This window comes from Pseudopodoces humilis, chromosome 19 (genome assembly GCF_049639895.1).
Source record: "Pseudopodoces humilis isolate 2021_Gansu_Grassland_sample_001 chromosome 19, ASM4963989v1, whole genome shotgun sequence".
NCBI classification, from domain to species: Eukaryota; Metazoa; Chordata; class Aves; order Passeriformes; family Paridae; genus Pseudopodoces; species Pseudopodoces humilis.
Window position 1 is genome coordinate 6,920,993 of NC_142218.1, and position 17,352 is coordinate 6,938,344.

The 17,352-nt window shown below is 52.7% G+C and overlaps 1 protein-coding gene across 3 annotated transcripts in view; it reads left to right on the top strand.

Moving 5' to 3' along the window:
- The window catches only part of CDH22 (cadherin 22), a 69,756-nt gene that overhangs the window by 48,553 nt on the left and 3,851 nt on the right, over positions 1 to 17,352 (top strand). For all 3 annotated transcript variants that reach the window (XM_088064418.1, XM_005524701.2, XM_088064419.1), the window contains exons 8-10: positions 2,794 to 2,930; positions 9,932 to 10,053; positions 10,329 to 10,446. In XM_088064418.1, the coding sequence (XP_087920544.1) occupies positions 2,794 to 2,930; positions 9,932 to 10,053; positions 10,329 to 10,446 (377 nt within the window). The remainder of the gene's footprint in view (positions 1 to 2,793; positions 2,931 to 9,931; positions 10,054 to 10,328; positions 10,447 to 17,352) is intronic.

The following is a 17,352-nucleotide window of genomic DNA, read 5'->3' on the forward strand; positions in this document are numbered from 1 at the left end:
TCCATGGCCTTTGGCACCTGCAGAGAGCTGCAGACCCACCTGGACTGGCCACCTCCACAGTCACAGTGAGTGGCAGCAGGGTCAGCCCTGCCAAGGCAGTGTGCTGAGCTCTATCTCCTTCCCTGGGGCAGTACTGACAGGTGACAGTTGTCTGTAGCAGTTGTGACAAAGGGATCAGAGTTGTGGTTTGGTTTGTGCCTGGCCATGGGGTACAGTCAGCATGTCCTTCACAGACCATTCAGAAGGGGCAGAAGACAAGCTCAGCAGCAAAGCAAGGAAAAGCATAAGAACAGGTTCTCAGTGGCATTACACTGAACACTCCCTGCCATCCTCCTGCCCTCTGGCTGGGCAGGCAGCCCTGTCAGATGTGTCCAGGCTTGGGGGTGTCAACCATCACTACCTGGGTTTTTCTCTGTAGATTATTTTTTTTTGCAGATGTCTCTGTTTATGCAACAGTGACAGAAGTGTGATCAAAACAGGCATGTGCTTATCCAAGAGGCAGGGAAGCTGTGGGGAGGGTGAAGTACCATCTTGAACTTAACAGCATGAAAGAATAGAGTGGAAGGTAGGACATGTTCAAGGTCAGGTAATGTGGGAGAACAATGGAAGCAGTTATGTAGAATTACTAATGCTACTGGAAAGGTATTGGGTGTTGTCATCCCAGTGTCTGTTCCTCTTTCCAACAGAACATTGGACTGATTTGTACAATTCAGAGTGGCCATACCTCTCCTTTTCCTTTGCAGTGAGTGAACAGAGAGTGGATGAGAGGCTGCAGTACATGCCAAGACAGTGTCACTGTCCCTTTTGGAGCTGGCTGTGTGGCTGTAAAAGCTCTGCTGCCAGCTGGGAGTTGGGGCAGAAAATGCAGGCAGTCCCTAGTAGCTGGTGCTGAGATACATGAGCTTGCACCTGGCTTTCTGTGAGAAATGTCAATCACCTCTAGATGCAAGGGGAGAAGATGAATTCAGCTACATAAGTACTAGATGGTGGCTGGGTGCAAGTGGATTTAGTGACTTTTTAATGTTTTTATTTGGCTACAAGCGAGTGCTGTTGTATTTACTCTCTCATCTCCCCATCTGTCTGAAAGGGAGAGAGCTAGGGAATGTAGTCTGATACTGTATAACATCTTAAACAGTGTAGGAATGCCTTTTTGTGTGCCTCCATCAGAGATGGAGCTGTGTGGGTGGACAGGGGCTCTGCCAGAGGCACTCCCATCTGCAGCTGGTCCCATCCCAGGGCAAGGGGCAGAACAGCACAGGGCCATCTATGGTCACCTGTGCATGAAGGTGAGCTGATGTTCCTTGGCTGTGAGCCATGTGGATCATGGACCCACAGCTGGAAAACTGCTCTGCAGCACATGGAGCACTTCCCCTGTCCTGAACATGCTGCTAGCCTGGAGCCTGTCCTGCTCTGCTCCTGTCCAATGTGGCCTCTCAGTCCTACCTCACCAGCTTTCCAGTTTGCTTTGTCTCTACATTTATCTTCCTTCTGTGGCTGGACATGTGACTGAAGGCTTTAATTTATTCACAGCCCTCCTTCTGGTAATTTATCCTTTGTACTCTTTGCTGTCTTGTATTATTTAATTCTGTGAAGCACTCTGGGATTCAGTGTGTGTGAAAGATGCTGTACACAATAACATTATGCTGTATTGTTTGTGATTTGCAGGCCTTCTGGATTTCTAATTCTGATTGCAGTGGTGGTTTGTGTTATTTGTGCTATGGCTGTGCTCGAGGGCCTCAGCTGGATCAGACTTCCCTTCCAGCCCTTTTCTTCAGGAGCTCACATCTCACTGTGCCCTGATTTAATGTTGGCTTGCTCCATTCCACATGTAATGGTTGGAAATGCAGGACATGCCACTGGGACATGCATGGATTTGTGGTGTCTTGGTGAAGGCTCAGGGCTACACCTGGTGTGTGACTCCTTGTGAGCTGTGGGGTTGCCCTTGGGGAGAAGTGGAACCATGCTCTCTGGAGGTAGCCCAGGGAGTTCGTGGGTTCCACCCTCAGGAGGGGCTGCTTGGGGCAGGGCTGAAGCAGCTGAATGAGCAGAGTGAGAGCCACCTGTGACGGGTCTCTGCTGAGCAGCTGGACACAGCCAGAGCTGGAGGAGCTCATCAGCCTGTTCCTTTTGGGCCTGGGAAGCTCAAAATAGGGCAAATCTTGGAGCTGCTGGCATGATGTGCTGTGTTGATGGGGGGGAGCTGGCTGCTGCCCACTGCTCTGCTGGCAGGATTGCTGCACCAGTTGCACGTGTTCAGTCCCTGTGCTTTGTGCCAGCTGTAGCTGCAGTTGAGGTGTCTGCAGATCTGGCTTACAGCCTGCTGTGTGCTGCCCTCTGGGTGTCTCACTTGGGTGGATGCAGGAGCAGGAGAGAGGGCAGTAGGTGAGATGGGTTCCTCGAGCAGGGGTGCCCAACCTTCAGTTTGGTTTATGCTTTTCTGGAACCTACAGCATTGAAGCTTCCCAGAGTCACGAGTGAAGTTACAGCCTAAAAATTCTGTATTGCTCTGTCTATCCAGAACATAAGGTTCCCCTCGCAGCAGGTTTTTCCCCTTGTCCAAAGTCTGTGCACAGTTCCACTTTATGCACCAAAAGCCACACTGTCATTTTAGTCGAAGGCTCTGAGCTTGCAGCCTGGTGGAAGCATGGCATCCCTGTACCGTGCTGCAACACAGGACAAGGAGAGCAGTGATACAGGGCCTGTGGTGTTGGATTCCAGTACTCCTGGGGCTGGTGGTAAGGGTGGGCTTGGCACATCCAGCTGCTCACGGTTTCCCCTTTTGCCTGGTCACAGGTACGCCATCGACCGCAGCACGGATGCCGAGAGGATCTTTGACATCGACGCCAAAACAGGGGCTATTGTGACAGGAAAGGTGCTGGACCGGGAGACAGCAGGGTGGCACAACATCACTGTCCTGGCAATGGAAGCAGGTGAGATGGAGGAATGCTGTGCAGAGCAGAGTCTGAGCAGAAGTGGACTGGGACAGGAGGAGGAATATGGGTGCTGTCATTGCAGGGGTGGCCAAAACACGAGTGTTAATCAACACTGAAGTAAAAAAGAAAAATAAATGCAGCGGCGCTGAGTCTGACATCTCCCTAGACAACCTAAAAATACTCTTCCTGAGTCAAGCATTAATAAGGGAGCATGGTCGAATAGTATATTTGATGAACACTAATCAAATTTGTGTTATCTCTGCGCCATCTCTGCCAGTCATCCCTGCACAGCTTGCTGCCTGTGCTCACACCTGCTGAGCAGCACCGGGGGCTCCCGGGGGGCTGTGCTCACATCACCTGCCTCCCCCCATCAGTCACGTGCTGTGTGTGCATGTCCCGTCAGCTGGAGCCCTGTGGCACTGTGGGACCATCAGCACTTGATTCTGCCAGAGCTCCCAGTGTTTGGGCTTCACAGACTGTACCTACACCAGGGTTTGTAGCTCTGGATGCCTCCTGTGTGCTTGGGGTGGTGCAGGCTTGGCACAGAGGGAATGGATGGGAGGTCCTGGGGCTGTAGCAGTGGGAAGGGACTGTGGGAGCACAATGTCCCAGGCACCGTGCTGGGAAACAGAAAGGTGTTGCCGTATTCTTCAAAGTTTTCCATATTTTGGATGTGCAAGTCACCAGGGTAGCCTGGGCCCTGCTGTGCTTTGCCTCTGCCCTGCAGTGGGTACCAGGGAGCTGCTGTGGCTGCAGAGCACCTCCTTATCCCTGCTGACATGTGCCAAGGCCTGTCCATCTGTGGGCAGGAGCCTTCCCCAGGCTTCACTCTGAGTGTTTCTTTGCTCATTCTTGAGAGCTGAAGCTGCTGTTCGTGTTCAAGGATCCAGCCCAAGGCCTGACTTAGGTCCCAGAGGTCAGATCCTGCCACCCACTCTGGCCAGGCAAGGGCACAGGCCCCATGGCCCTGGGAGAGGAGGGGTCAGTGGGCCTGGCCGGACCCCCACTGCCCCGAGGGGATATCCCTGTCTCCGTGGTGCATCCCAGTCTCTCTCTGTGCCAATGCTCTGTGCTGGGTGATGGGAGTGACACCTGCACTCTCTGGCTGTGGCCTGTACTGGGGGCTCCATGGGGAGGCTCTGCAGGGAGGAGGGGATGGTGGCATTGCAGCACAACTCAGCATCCAGAGGAAACGTGAGGTGACAAGAATCAGAAGGACAATATTTACACGCTGTGGCTAGGATTTCAGAACAAGTCAGTAAATGCTGCAGCTCCCCTCTGGCAGGGAAGCCTGTCAGGCTGGATCGCTTCAAAAGCCAGGGAGACTCTTCAGTGCTCTGACTTCTCCCGTGGTGAGCTCTGACTCATCCATTTTAGCTGCCCAGACATTCTTCCCAGTGACATTATCCTTAACGTTTTGTAATCATGAAATATTAATGACTGATATTGAATTTAAAGTACAATTTATGTCTGAATCCTCTGGCGGAAAGGGCAGTTGTAAAGGTACAGCCTTCTGAGTGATGGAGGGGTTTGGGAGCGGGGCTGTGCAGCAGCTGTCAGGCTGTGCCTGGCGCAGTGGGATCAGCCATGGCAGTGGGAACAGGGAATGCAGGGCAGCTGGGAGCCTCCAGGCCGGCAGCAGCACATCCAGCAGTGCAGTTCCAGTTCCTGGCACACAGCTATCTGGGGCCAGGGGTGCTGGCAGGGCTCTGTGGTGCTCACCATGGGCATGTGGGGTGCAGCTGGATGCCACAAGGCTGGAAATCACCAACTCCATCAGAGGCAAGTGGTTGCACATTCTCTTTCCTCAGTGAGATGTAAACTTGGCAGGAGGAATGGAATAAACCCAGTGGGAGTCCTGCTGCCCAAGATTGTGCCTGGTGCATCAGCTCATTGGGGCTGGTGGGAAACTGTACCCACTGTATTCCCATGGTGCCAGGGCCCGCTGGATTCCCATGGCACCAGTCACATGGCCTGGGGTGTGCTGCAGCAAGATGCTGCATTCTTGGGGCCTCCTTGAGCTGCCCTCCTGGTCTGCTGCCAGGGCTGTCCTGGGCAGGGTTTGACCGCTGCAGGCTGAAGGACAGCACTTGTTCCCACGGGCAGCCTGTGGGGCTCCCAACAGGAGCTGTGCCCCCACCCTGGAGAGCCCTGCCTGGCAGCCGCTGCAGCAGAGACCGTGTCCAGGTTATTTCCCACCTGCGGATACCAGAGTGTATTTGCCTCTGAAAGCAGTCAGAAAAGCTGCAGAAGGTGCCCAGCTGTGCCCATGAGCTGTCTGGGCTTCCCACTGCTGCCATGAGGAGCAAGGGCAGCTCTGTCCCCCCATCCAGGCACCCCAGCAGGAGCTGCCTTGGCCAGCCAGGGAGCAGCAGAGTGTTTGGCCTCGCAGCAAGGCAGCCAGCAGGAAGCATGGGGGCTGTTCAGCTAATCTGGCCTGGGACCAGGCCAAGCGTTTCCACAGATAAATCTTCATCTCCCTCGCAAGCTGTTTACCTTCCTTGGGCTAATATTAGTGATTCTCTTCCTGTTTTCCTCTTTGCTCATGTAAAATGATGAGGCCTTGACTGCTGTGTCCACTGCTGGTAATTGAGATGATAAATCTTCCTGCTGGAGACTGGCTTTAATCAGAGCATTGTGTTTGGATGCAATTTAATGACTCTCATGCTGCTCAGTTTGGTCAGGACTCAGGAGAGGTGAGAGCCATTTGTATGTTACTTGGCTTAACTGCTGCTTCCACTTTGCTTCCCCTCAGCTGGGAGCCACGTTTTCAGCTCCAGCCTCTGATATAGCCACCTGTCAGACGAGTCATATCCCTGGCATGCCCCTGCTCTGTCCTTGGCATCAGCATTCTGGTCTGCAGGCAGGACTTGTACCAACAGCTACAAACCCACCCTGTGCCCCAGAGCCGTGGCATCAGGGCTGGGGAGCAGAGTGGCACATCCCAGTCTTCTATTCTGCATTTTGTTCACCCAATTTGATGAGATAGTGAGGAGTAAATTCCACTCCTGCCTCTTCTGACTTCCTTACTGATGTAAAAATTTGGAATTCAGTATTGTACCAGTTTGGTCTTGACAGAGAAGAGCAGGTTGGATGCTGTGCCCAGCAGTGTCCCTGAGCTGGTCTGTTCCAGGTGCTGCAGCTGCACATGGCAGCCCATGGTCCCCTGGACTCTCCTCAGACCTAGAGAAGCTGCTGAGCACTTTTGGGTGTGTGTGGGGAGGAGGGAAAATGGCATTTGCTGGATTTGGAGCTCCACAGGAGAGGTTTGAGTGTAAAAATGTAAAGTGTTTTATTGGGAGATCATGTGAGGGTCTGAAGGAGTAAGGGCTGGATCCTGGCACCGCAGAAACCACAAGTCCTCTCCTTTCCTGCCACAGCAGGGGTGACCAAGCACTGTCAATCCCTTCCCATCCCTGGGAGCTGCTGCAGAGCTACAGAATTGCTGAGCAGTTGCCCAGAGCTGTTCGGTGTCAGTCCTATGAGCACTCAGCTGTCTGCAGCTCAGGGAGAGGGCAAGTTGGTGTTTTGCATCTGAATATTTAAGAGGAGAATATTGTACTGTTCAGATTACTTACTTACATGATTAATTAAATAAGGAAATACTCTGGGATGTGGATGAAGATTCCCCTGAAGCATTTGACTCTTGGCCTGATGATTGCCATGCAGCAGGACTGTGACCATCTCATGCTCCAGAATCCTGGCACTGCCTGTCCCATCCCTGCCAGTCCTGTCCCAGTGCAGCCTGGGCAGGGGTGGCACACCCTGAGCCACACTGGTGGCTGTGTTGAGGCAGGCACAGAGCAGCAGCGTGGAAGCACCGGGCACAGCTCTGTCCCCCACGCACGGCAGCTCCAGTGGCTCTGAAATAATTCCTCCCATGTTGGCAAAGGCAGCTGCCAGTCACCAGCCTGGAGCTCCCATACTGCACGGCTGTGCTTCCAGCATCTCCCTCTTGTTCTGTGTATTTTCCATGTCTCTTTCCTCAGTCTTTTCAGATTAATAGCATTCCAACTCCTGAAGGAAATGCAGAAAAACGGCATGTTTAATTTTAATTTAGGAAAGCGTTTAGGTAGCAGCCTAGTTTTCTCGCTGCTGTCAATCAGGTTTTCTCAAGGCTGACATCAATTAGTTTAAAAATATTGAATGTAATTTTGCCTGACACAACATATTGCAGCCACTGCAAAATATAATTTATTTTAGAAGAAGAAATAATTAAACTAATTTGCATGTCAGTCAGCTGAGCTGGAATACCGAGGAGAGACGCTGAAATGGAAGATGGCTTTTTCCCTTCCAGTTGCCCTCAGCCAGCACGTGCTGCCCTCGCCTCAATCACGGGCCAGGTGCTCCTCACAGAGCTCTTTGAGGGCAGGTGCCTGCAGCATCCATGCCACAGCCTCATCCACCCTCTGCTTCTCTTCCTGGCACTGGGACTGCCTGCTGAGCCTTTGTTGCTGTGCTGGGGCATTTTGGGTGCATGCACACAGGTAGAGAAAGCACAGGCCAGAGTTTCTGACCTCGCAGATGTGAATCCTGTGTTAGCTGAGTGCTTTGTGCCTTTCATCACAGATGTGCTCCAACAATCTTAATCACACTTCTGACCATCATAATATCAGTTTATGCCACTGTTACAAAAAACATATTTCAGATGTTTTGAAGATAACTTCTTTCAAATACATCCAACCATTTTTCATTTTTTCCACCTGTAAATCCAGGTACTGGCTCAGAGGAAGGGGAAAGTTGATAAAGCATTAAGAAACCTTCAAATATACATTCTACAGCCAAAATAAAAATAAAAAAAAGCTGATGTGTGCCTCACTGGAAAGGTAGACAAGAGTGCAGCAGTTGCCTTTCTAACCTTGATGTTCCTGGACACGTCAAAGTTTGACCCCGTCACTGAGCCAGCAGTAAGCATGAGCCTCAGGCTTCAGCAGTTTTAGAAGGGCAGAAGGAGAGCTTTAATATGACAGGGTGCATTTAGAAAGGTCACTGTCTCAGAGCCGTGCCCAGGGATGCAGGAAGTACCCCTGGCTCGGGAGGGGATGGCTGCAGGTGCTCAGCTCTGAGCCGAGGAGCGGCCGTGACCCCGCTCCTGTGTGCGGCTCCAAGCGCTCCCGGCTCTGCAGCTGGAGCTGGACCAGCATGGCCCTGTGCTTCTGCCCGGCTCTGGCACACACATCCCTCCTCAGGGGCTGGGGAAGATGCTCTCCAAGAGAAGCTGCTTTGCTCAGGATCACCTGGATGTGCAGACCTGGCACGCAGGATCCCAGCAGGTCCTGGGGAGGGTTCGGCAGTGCTGGGTTTGGTTCCTGCTCACAGCTGGCTCCCACACTGTGGGGCACTAAGGGAGGAGCTCCTCCTCTGGGTTACAGTTAAGAAGGGGGAGAGCTGGGATCCTGAATTCTTCCTCCTTTTAGGCTCTACTTCCTTTCCTCTCTTTCTGCTTTTCCTCGTCTTTCTCTCAGCAATCCCAGCCTGCTCCAGAGCTGAGCAGCGGGGATGGTTATCCATCTTCCTGTGGGTTGAGGAGGGGGTGATGAAATGCTGTCATCCTCCTTCTTGCAGGAACTGAACCCTTTTTCTTCCTGCTCATTTGTGGGCATCAAGCACACACCCCGCTGTCTCCCCGGGCTCCCTTCTCACCCCACTGCCTCCCCCTTTCTTTCTTCCTGCAAGCAATTGCAGTTTATTTCACTGCACCAATATGCCTTTTAAAATAACACATAGTTCTAGGCTTTCAGTCACGACTTCAGCCTCCCTCCCCCAAAAACAACTATCTAATCACCAGAGCAGCTGGTCTGGGTGAGAGGGAGTGATAACATGAGAACCGGGTGAAGGCAGCTCTGGGGAGGGGGCTTAGATTCCTGGCTAATTATGGAGCAGCGCTAAATCTCCTCTCCCCTGGGTCCTCCCCCACCTGATCTGTTGGGGCCAGTATTAATGTTATAGACAAACAGGCAGCAGAACTCCTGCCTGAGTGTGGAGAGAAGCATTAGTTCTGTCACAGGTGCAGCCTCTGGGTAAAACAAAGGAGATGGAGTAAGAGGGAGTTCTCATTTCTGGAGATATATGAGGTGCTTCAGCAAACATCAGGCCCTCCAGAGTGATTTATAATCCTATGGCACGGGCTAGGTGTCCCTCGGCAGTGTGTGTGCAGCTCAGTGATGCTGCAGTGAGTGGAGGTGTAAATGCTGCCCCACCCCACGTGCAGAGTGAACCCCAAGGGAGGGGGGGGTCCCCAGGACCACTGCCTGTGTGAGGCTGGGCTGGAAGTGCCAGGGTGAGAGGGCTGCCCTCAGTTTTACTGTGTGAGCCCCTCATGCCAGCTGGTGGATGGTGCTGTGTTTAAGCTGCGCTGGCACAAAAACCATGTCAGCACAAGAGGCCTGAGTCCCTGGGCAAGAGCCTCATGCCTCAGTGGGGTACATTTGGCCCAGGATCACCTGGGCACAGCAGAGGTGGATGGACAGATCTCACTACCAACCTGTGCCCTCAGTTGATTGCAGCTGTTTCACATCCCAGCTCCATTGTTCAGCCTTCAGGTGTTGCTGCCAGTCTCGAGCACCTATGGATCAGGATCCAGGTCAGAGGGTGATCTCACATTCAAGTTTTCTGTTCCATCTTGGTGCTGTTTAGCTGGAGCACAGATCCTCGCCACTGGATGGCTGACCCTTATGGCTGGGACTAGCTTTGGGCTGTTCCCATTTTCCAGGAGTAGATCAGGTGGTGTTTCAGGAGTCCTTGGCACACAGTCCAGTGGTGAGCATGAGCCTCAGGCTTCAGCAGTTTTGGAAGGGCTTCTTTTGCAGGGTGCAATGAGGCTGAAGCATGCTCTAGAGGTGCTGCTGTCCTCTAGACAGTCTGTGCCACAGGCAGGCAGAGGTGCAGCACTGGCAGCAGCCACGATGGCCTCTGGACAGATGGGGATGAGGGTGTTTGCTCCCTGATAGCAACAGCTGGTCCTTTGTCCTGAAGCTCTGCTTCTCTTTCTGTTTCAGATAACCATTCCCAGGTGTCAAGGGCCTCTCTCCGGATCCGGATCCTGGATGTCAATGACAATCCACCTGAGCTTGCCACCCCCTATGAAGCCTCTGTGTGTGAGGATGCCAAGCCAGGCCAGGTAGCGAGAGTCCCCCAGCCCTGGTCTCAGGCTGCAGGCAGCAATCTGGACCAGTGCCAGCTTTCCCATCTGTTCCCTTCTGCCTGAGAGCCTTCCTGTGCATCCCCTGTCGCAGTGGGAGTCACTCTGCTGGTCCCACTGAGCCCGTCTGCAGGGCTGAAGGCTCGTCCCTCTCTGGCTGTAGCCAGCACTGCTGCTGGCTGGACCCTGCCTGTGGGACCCTGGGAGAGGCCGTGGAAGCAGCACTGGTGCTTACCTCTGCCTTCTCCCCACAGCTGATCCAGACAATCAGCGTTGTGGACCGGGATGAGCCTCAGAGCGGCCATCGTTTCTACTTCACATTGGCACCTGAAGCCACCAACAACCACCACTTCTCTTTGCTGGATATCCAGGGTAAGTCCTGCTGTACCCAGCACCCTTCACACTGAGCAGCACCTCTGGCCATGGAGAGGGGTGCGGGTTATGGTTCCTCTGTGCCAGCTCTGGGTGCTTCGGGCATGCTGCTGAGCTTCTTGTCAACCTGAAATGGTGGGACTGGTCAGCTAACAGCTTGGATTTCCTCAAGGAGGCTCTGCGAGCTTTATCCCTTGCTGCAAGCAGCTACAAAGCTCCTCTCATGCTGTCTGGTTAAGTCTTTGGTATTTTCAGGGCTCTCAGTGCCTTTCTTGATGGGAAATCTCCAACCTGCCTGCAGGCAATGAGAGTATATGGATTTATAGATGAACACGCTCCCATTTTGAGCATTATGATTGATCCCTCTCCAAGGTAAATCCTGGAGCATGGGTTGTCTTGAGGCTGCCACGTGGTGGCCAGCCCTGTGCCCCCAGTGAAGGGGACCAGCTCCAGAGCCATGGGAGGCAGTGGGGCCACACTGTAGCCAGCCCACAGCCACAATGGGTTCTCTGGGACACAGCATGCAGAGCATGATTCCCTGGGGTGTGGTGGCTCTGGGGTGTGCAGTTCCTCTGTTTCCTGGGGCTCATCCTCTCTTTTGGGACACACAGCCAGGCAGAGCTGTCTGTTCCTCTGGGCAGCTCTGGGGCTCTCTGCATCCCTGAGCTCAGGAGCTCATCCTGGGTGACCTGATGCTGCTGTGAGTGATGGGGTGCTATGCAGGCTCTGCTGGCTGAGCCTTGCTGCTGTTGGATTTTGCAGGCTGTCAGGTCAGACCGCATTTGTGTGGACAGTAACAATCCAGAAAAGTAGTTACTGGGATGCTTCCTATTTTTGTCTGGTGTTTAGGGTGAATTTAGGTGTTGATTGTAGCAGTAGGTACATCAGGGTCCCCTGCAGATACTGGGACCTTCTCCAGCCACGTGTGCATGTGCTTTTCACAGGGGCCAGCAGACCACATTGAAATTCTTCTTTGGTTTTGGTTGGGTTTTCTTTTAAAACCATTTTCTTCTCTGCTTTTGCAGCTTTATCTGTCAAAAGCCTGGTTTAGTTTGTTCTGAGCTTATCATAGGAGCCCTGTGCTGACGTAAGATCGTGCTTGCTCAGTTTGGTTCAGCGTTATTAGGGACAGTCAAAATGGAAAAGCTTCAGATGTGGTGGTAGCACAGCTGGATATTGCTTTGTGTCCTGAGTAGCACAGCTGTCCCTGACTTGAGTCCCTCCCCCTCTGCTCAAGGGCAGCTGTTCGGAAGACCTTTGCTTCTTATCATGTAAACAGGCTTTAATCCTCAGCAAGATTTTGCCCCACACCCAGCGATTAACTTCCCTCACTTTCTTTGAAGGACCTTATAAAAATGTGCTCAGACACACTGAGTTACACCCGGGTATCCATCCCTGCCCAGACCCTCATGAGGCTCTGAGCTCTGGGCCAGGCTGTCTGCCATGGCCAGGTTGCCATCCCAGAGCCACCACCACTGTTCTGCTCGTCTGGCAGGGCACGTGGCTGGGGGTGTATGGAGCTTAGCAGAGGCTGCTTGGCTCCCTGGCTCTGTGTGGGGGTCCACAGCAGTGGCCTAAGAGCTGGCATTACAGTAGATGCAGGACATGTGTGCCACCATCTCCTCCGGAGCTGCTGCTCTCTTGAGTGGGATGAGGCTCTTGTGGCACAGGGTAATTCTTTTTGCTAAATGATCCCTCGAGCTTTTTGTGTGGTGTAACACTGCATAAAATGAGTAAAAGCTGGCATCACCTCCCGCCTCCTGCTCTTGGGAAAACAAATGTTGTTGCTGCAGGGTTATTCCCAGAGTGTTTGGAGACCCTCCCAATTGCTGAGCAGTACTGTCTTCTACAGCAAGTGGAGGTGGCTGCCTGTGGCAGATGGAGGCACTCCTCATTTCTAAGAGGGTGCCTTGGTGCCATCTCCCTCCCTTTGATTTCTGCCCCCTTCTTCAGTCCATCGACTGCCCTGGGTACACTCACCTTTGCCCCTGCTCTCGTAGGTGTCCTTGCATCCTCCCTTGTGTTCCCCCTTTGCTTCCCTCTCCTGCATTCACCCCTCTTGCATTTGTCTCTACTCCCCCATATAAATATCAGTGGTGACAAACTGCTACCACCAGCCCATCTGTTTCTTTGTACAAATTTGTAGCCAGTTTTGAAACGTGATTTATAAATATTGCTTTTGCAGCCAAGGAGTGACACTGATGGATGTCAGCACAGATGGATTCTCTAAGCTCTTGCTTAAATCCTCTCTTTTGCTTTGCACCTACTTCACTTGGCTCCTTCGTGCCACCAGAAAGCCACCTTGGGAAGTGACTTCTCAGCAGGGTGGGGACCAGCACTGGCTCAGAGCACTCCTGTTGCAGTCAGGCAGGGCAGGAGCACCTGGAATGGTGGGAGAGCCTAGGGGGCTGAGATGGCAGCAGTATTGGGGCTCCTTCTGGGGTCCTGGCTGTGGCACACAGAGCTGCTGGCTCCAGTGCTCCGGGCTGGAGATGCAAAAACCAAAGGTGTCCCTGCAGGTGACCACAGAGCTGAGTTATGGGTGGTTGGCAAGAGCTGGGCTTTGGAAACAGCACCATTGCCTATTGGTGTCTCTCTTTCCATGCTTTTGCTCTGTCTGAGGGAGCACTCACACACTTCCTGATCCATCAGACAAGAAATAAATGTCACCTGTGGTAACAACAGCGCCCATCCAGGAAGAAGATACCCATCATAAGGAGTGACTAAAGGAAGAGATGGAATTAGAGAAGCTGACTGTGTTAAGATCCAACTAGTACCATTCCAAAGACATTCACCATCCTCTGTTTCCTAACTCGCCTTTTGCTGGGTCTTTCTGGCCTGAGAAAATTGATTACAGCAGGATCAAAGGCAATTAAAGCCTGAAATCATGTTCTCCAAGAAATGCTAATTGTGTTGGAAGGGATGGTAACAAGCATCCAAGCCCGGCAACCTGGAAGGAATGCTAGGTAATATGGAGTGACACATGGAGCTACTGACTCCAGGGCTCAAGGGCTCGGCAAGCAGATGTCTGAACTCTCTGCAGGTCTCATTAAGAGCATGTAATGGGTGATAGAAGATCTGAAAATCCTAACAATCAAAAGCAAAATGTTAGGATTTGAGGATTGCCTGAGGATAGAGGAAGCCTCCTCCAGCCCCGCAGGGATGCCCTTCTCAGCACAAGCAGCGCAGATGCTCGTTTGACCGGGCCAGGGTGTGTGTGTAAAAGAGCATCAAACCTCCTCAGGACTGAGCAAACAGCGGAGCAGCAGTGGTGCTGTGGCCTGGTATCCAGAGAACTCGAGAGAAGGAAGAGGCAGAAGGGAAAAACAGGATGTTTCTTCTACCAGCTGCACCATCTGGGGCTGGAGGAGGTCTGCTCCCTTGGGGCAGCTCTGGCAGCAGTGTGCCCGCAGGCCCAGCCGGGTGCTCCTCCCCAGAGCCCGTGTTCCCAGGCTCTGGTACGGCACAGCAGCTGCTGGAGAAGGGGGAGACTGATGCTCACAGGGCCCTGTGAGTGTGGGAGAGGGAAGGGACATCAAAATCTCTCCTAGCGCTGTTTGAGATTGAGTTATGAGAAGGATTTATTAGTTCGGTCTTTGAGGTTGCCAAGAGCCTCTTTGGAGAGGGAGTCTGGGAGACTTAATTATTTTATTATTCCTAGTGATGTTAAGCTACCACCAGAGTATATTGCATTTCCAAATGTTCCTCTTAGGGCAGTATTGATGAGTCCCTGTGTGTTCAGCTCATGTCAGTTCCTGCCTTGTCCAGTGTCCTGCTCCTCGGGTGGACAGAGGGGCCATCTCCTGCCCTGTCACACAAGGTGATGTGATGTAGCACAGGATAATGTCACTGCATGATCAGAGAGAGGGTGGCACTAAAAACCTATGAAGAAAATGTCAATTTGTGCAGCAAGAAAGCAGTGATAGTAAAAGGTTTTTGTTGGGGCATCAGAGGACACTCAGCACAGCCGCAGCAGAAGGTGCAGCTTTGTGGGGACTGGGCAGGAAACCAAGTGTGGAGACCCAGACTCGTCTGTTCAGGAAAGCTGTGGATTAACGTCTGCTCACATTCCAGTGCTGCTCCTGAGATGCACTGCTCCTCAGCTCATCACCCCAGAAATGGATTTGGCAGGAAGCTGCTGCGGAGGAAGACACACGAGGGCTGCGGGGCCAGGGCTGCCTGGGCTGTGCCAATGCAAACAAATCTGCACCAAGACACATCCCAAAGCAGCTGCTGTGGGTCAGCTACACGTAAAGAAACAACTGCACCAAGAGAAATGTTGATTGTTTTGTAGGAGGTTGCTTTGGATGCATTTTCCAGGATACACATTCCAAGATCTGGGCGAAATTTTCCCAGATCTGTGATCAAAAGGACTACAATCATATGGCCGAGCACTGCTTTTTATGGAGTATCTCAGAGGGGAAGACAGAAGTTTGTGAGTGCAAACAGAGGAGTTCATGGTGGTGGGGAGCAGGGGGTAGTGGGCAGGTGGTGGAGCCATTTCAGTGCTGGAGGCAGGTGATCCCTGCCAGGCTGGGCTCTGGCTGTCAACCCTTGGTGAGCAGTTTCATTGGTGTACACGTGAAATTTCTGTGGATCTCCCTCCTGGGATGAAGGGTGCCTGTCACCCTGTTCAGGAGATAAAATACAGTTTCATGATGTTTAAAATAGTGTTTGTAGTTGTGTTTTTTGTTGCTCCCTTACATTAAGTTTTGGGTCACAGGGCAAACCCTCAGCCCCTTCCTGAGGCAAGATTTCTCTGAGCAGAGCTGTGTGTCATGCTGCTGTTAGATTTAAGTATCAGCTTCTTTATTTTGACTTGGTGGGTGGCAATATTTCTTTTTCAGTGGTGCCAGGTTGCCTAAACTGTCTGGGCTGAGCTGAGGTTGGTGCCTGCCCCTCTGCCACTTTCATGTCTAGTTCCCCTTGGTTTCTAGAGACTGTTTCTAAAAATACAGCATGCCTTGTCGCAGGTCCCTAACAGGAGCTGGAGCTGGCTGTAAACAGAAGGGAGTTGCCAGCCTCCTGCTGCATTTCCAGAGAGGTTTGGTGCTACCCCTGTGTTTACACAGGGCTGAAGAGCAGCTGGGGGAGTTCCCAAGCACTATATTCCATCAGCCCTGTGTGAAGGTTGGGCTGAGCTGCAGTGGAGGGGCAGGGCTGTGTGCTCAGGGATCCTCTGAGCCAGGATCTGACCCCAACCCCAGGCTGGTGACCTGACTGATGTGACAGTGACAGCAAAGGTGGCCTTCCTGGGCTGTGGCCAGAGCCTCGCTCTCTTACAGCACTTTGGTCTGTCCTTTTTGTCCTGTGGTTTTATCTCCACTTGATCCAGGTGTCTGAGGCTTACTTTTAGCTGGGCTAGCTAGGAGCTAGTCCTGGCTTCTTGCTGAGATGGTGCCATTAACATTATTTATGTTAATAATAATAATACACTGCAGCAAGGAGGGGGGACCAGCACCAAATGAGATCTCATTACCTTTGCTCAAACGATTAGCATAACAATATTTTTTTTTCCTAGCTTGTCCCTGGTAGGCCACAGGCAGCTCTCAGATGTTGCTGCCACCACACTTGGTTCAGCCTCCTTGCACCCAGGGGCCAGTGCTCCCCTGTTCCTCCCGACACCTCTGCCCAGTTGCCATGGTGCTGCTGCCACATGCTGCTCCAGCAGTCTCAGCCACAGTGGCAGGTGTCCCACAGGACAGGAGTCTGTGCTCTGCAGTGCCCTGGCTGCCAGACAGAGCCTTTGGGATCTGCTTCCTGGCTGACCAGTAGATCTTCCATCCTGGCTCACCTCCTGTCCCCACCATGCCCTGTGTGCTCTCATGCAGCACCCAATCCATACAGCAATTTCCGTGATGGCAGCGGCCCAAGGGCCAGAGTTACAGTAGATGTCTTTTCCAATGGAAGAGCTGATTCATAGAGAAAGGGGATGGTGTGGCATAAATCAGGTCCAATGAGGAGAGTCTGTAGACAGCAGCACCTTGCCATGAGTGGGCCAATCTGTGGTTTATTAGATGAAGACTTCAGACAGTCAGCAGCAGCTTGTGACACCTGGCTGCAATTGTCACCTGCTGTTCAGTCCCATCCTGCCCATGCTGCTGCTGGCTGGCAGCCTGCAGCACCCCTGAGCAGGGAGTCAATCCCAGTGTCAGTCCCTGTCCCTACCCTCCCTCCCTGTTCCTGGTTGGCAGCAGCTGCTCCTTGGGTTCATTGCTGGCACCAGGGCCCTGGAGGGTCCCGTGAAGTGGCTGTGTTAATGGGATCTTAATGAGTTGTGCTGTGCCAGCTGAGCCCCTGAAGCAGCAGGGTGGAAGCAGATGGGGAGGAGGATGCCTGACTTGGCTGAGAGGCTTGGAAGAAGCTCTACCTACTCTTTCAGGAGTTACAGAGGATCACAGGGGTATCTGGCCCTCTGGCTGAGGCAGGACCATTCACTCATGGCTCTTGGCTTTGGAAGAAGCAGTGTCTGCTCTTGCAGCCTCATTGCCACCTGCAGATCTTTTCTGTTCTTGTGTACATGTCAGCAATTGATTTTTATTCTGATTCTGTGCCACTCTCAGATGGTCTTTTAGAAGTTTTTCCCCTCTCTCTGTGGCACCTGCATTGTTTGTCAGCTTGGTTCAGAGACTCATGTGCTGCCGTTTCTGTGCCAGGCTCATTCCCAGGTGTGGTGACAAAGGAGATGCCAGGCTAGCCCTGAGGTGCTGCTGGCAAAGGGGAACGTGCTGGAGTGGAGCTGGCCATGTTCAGGCACTCAGGCTGCAGGGGGCTGCAGTGCCAGGGTCCATGAGCTGAGTCTATGTGATGGAGGAGGGGGAGGCCCCAGGCTCTCTCAGGATGGCTCCTGGAGGTGGTGCAGGAATAGCTCCAGAGCATGAAGGAGCTCCTGGCAGGTCCTGCAGG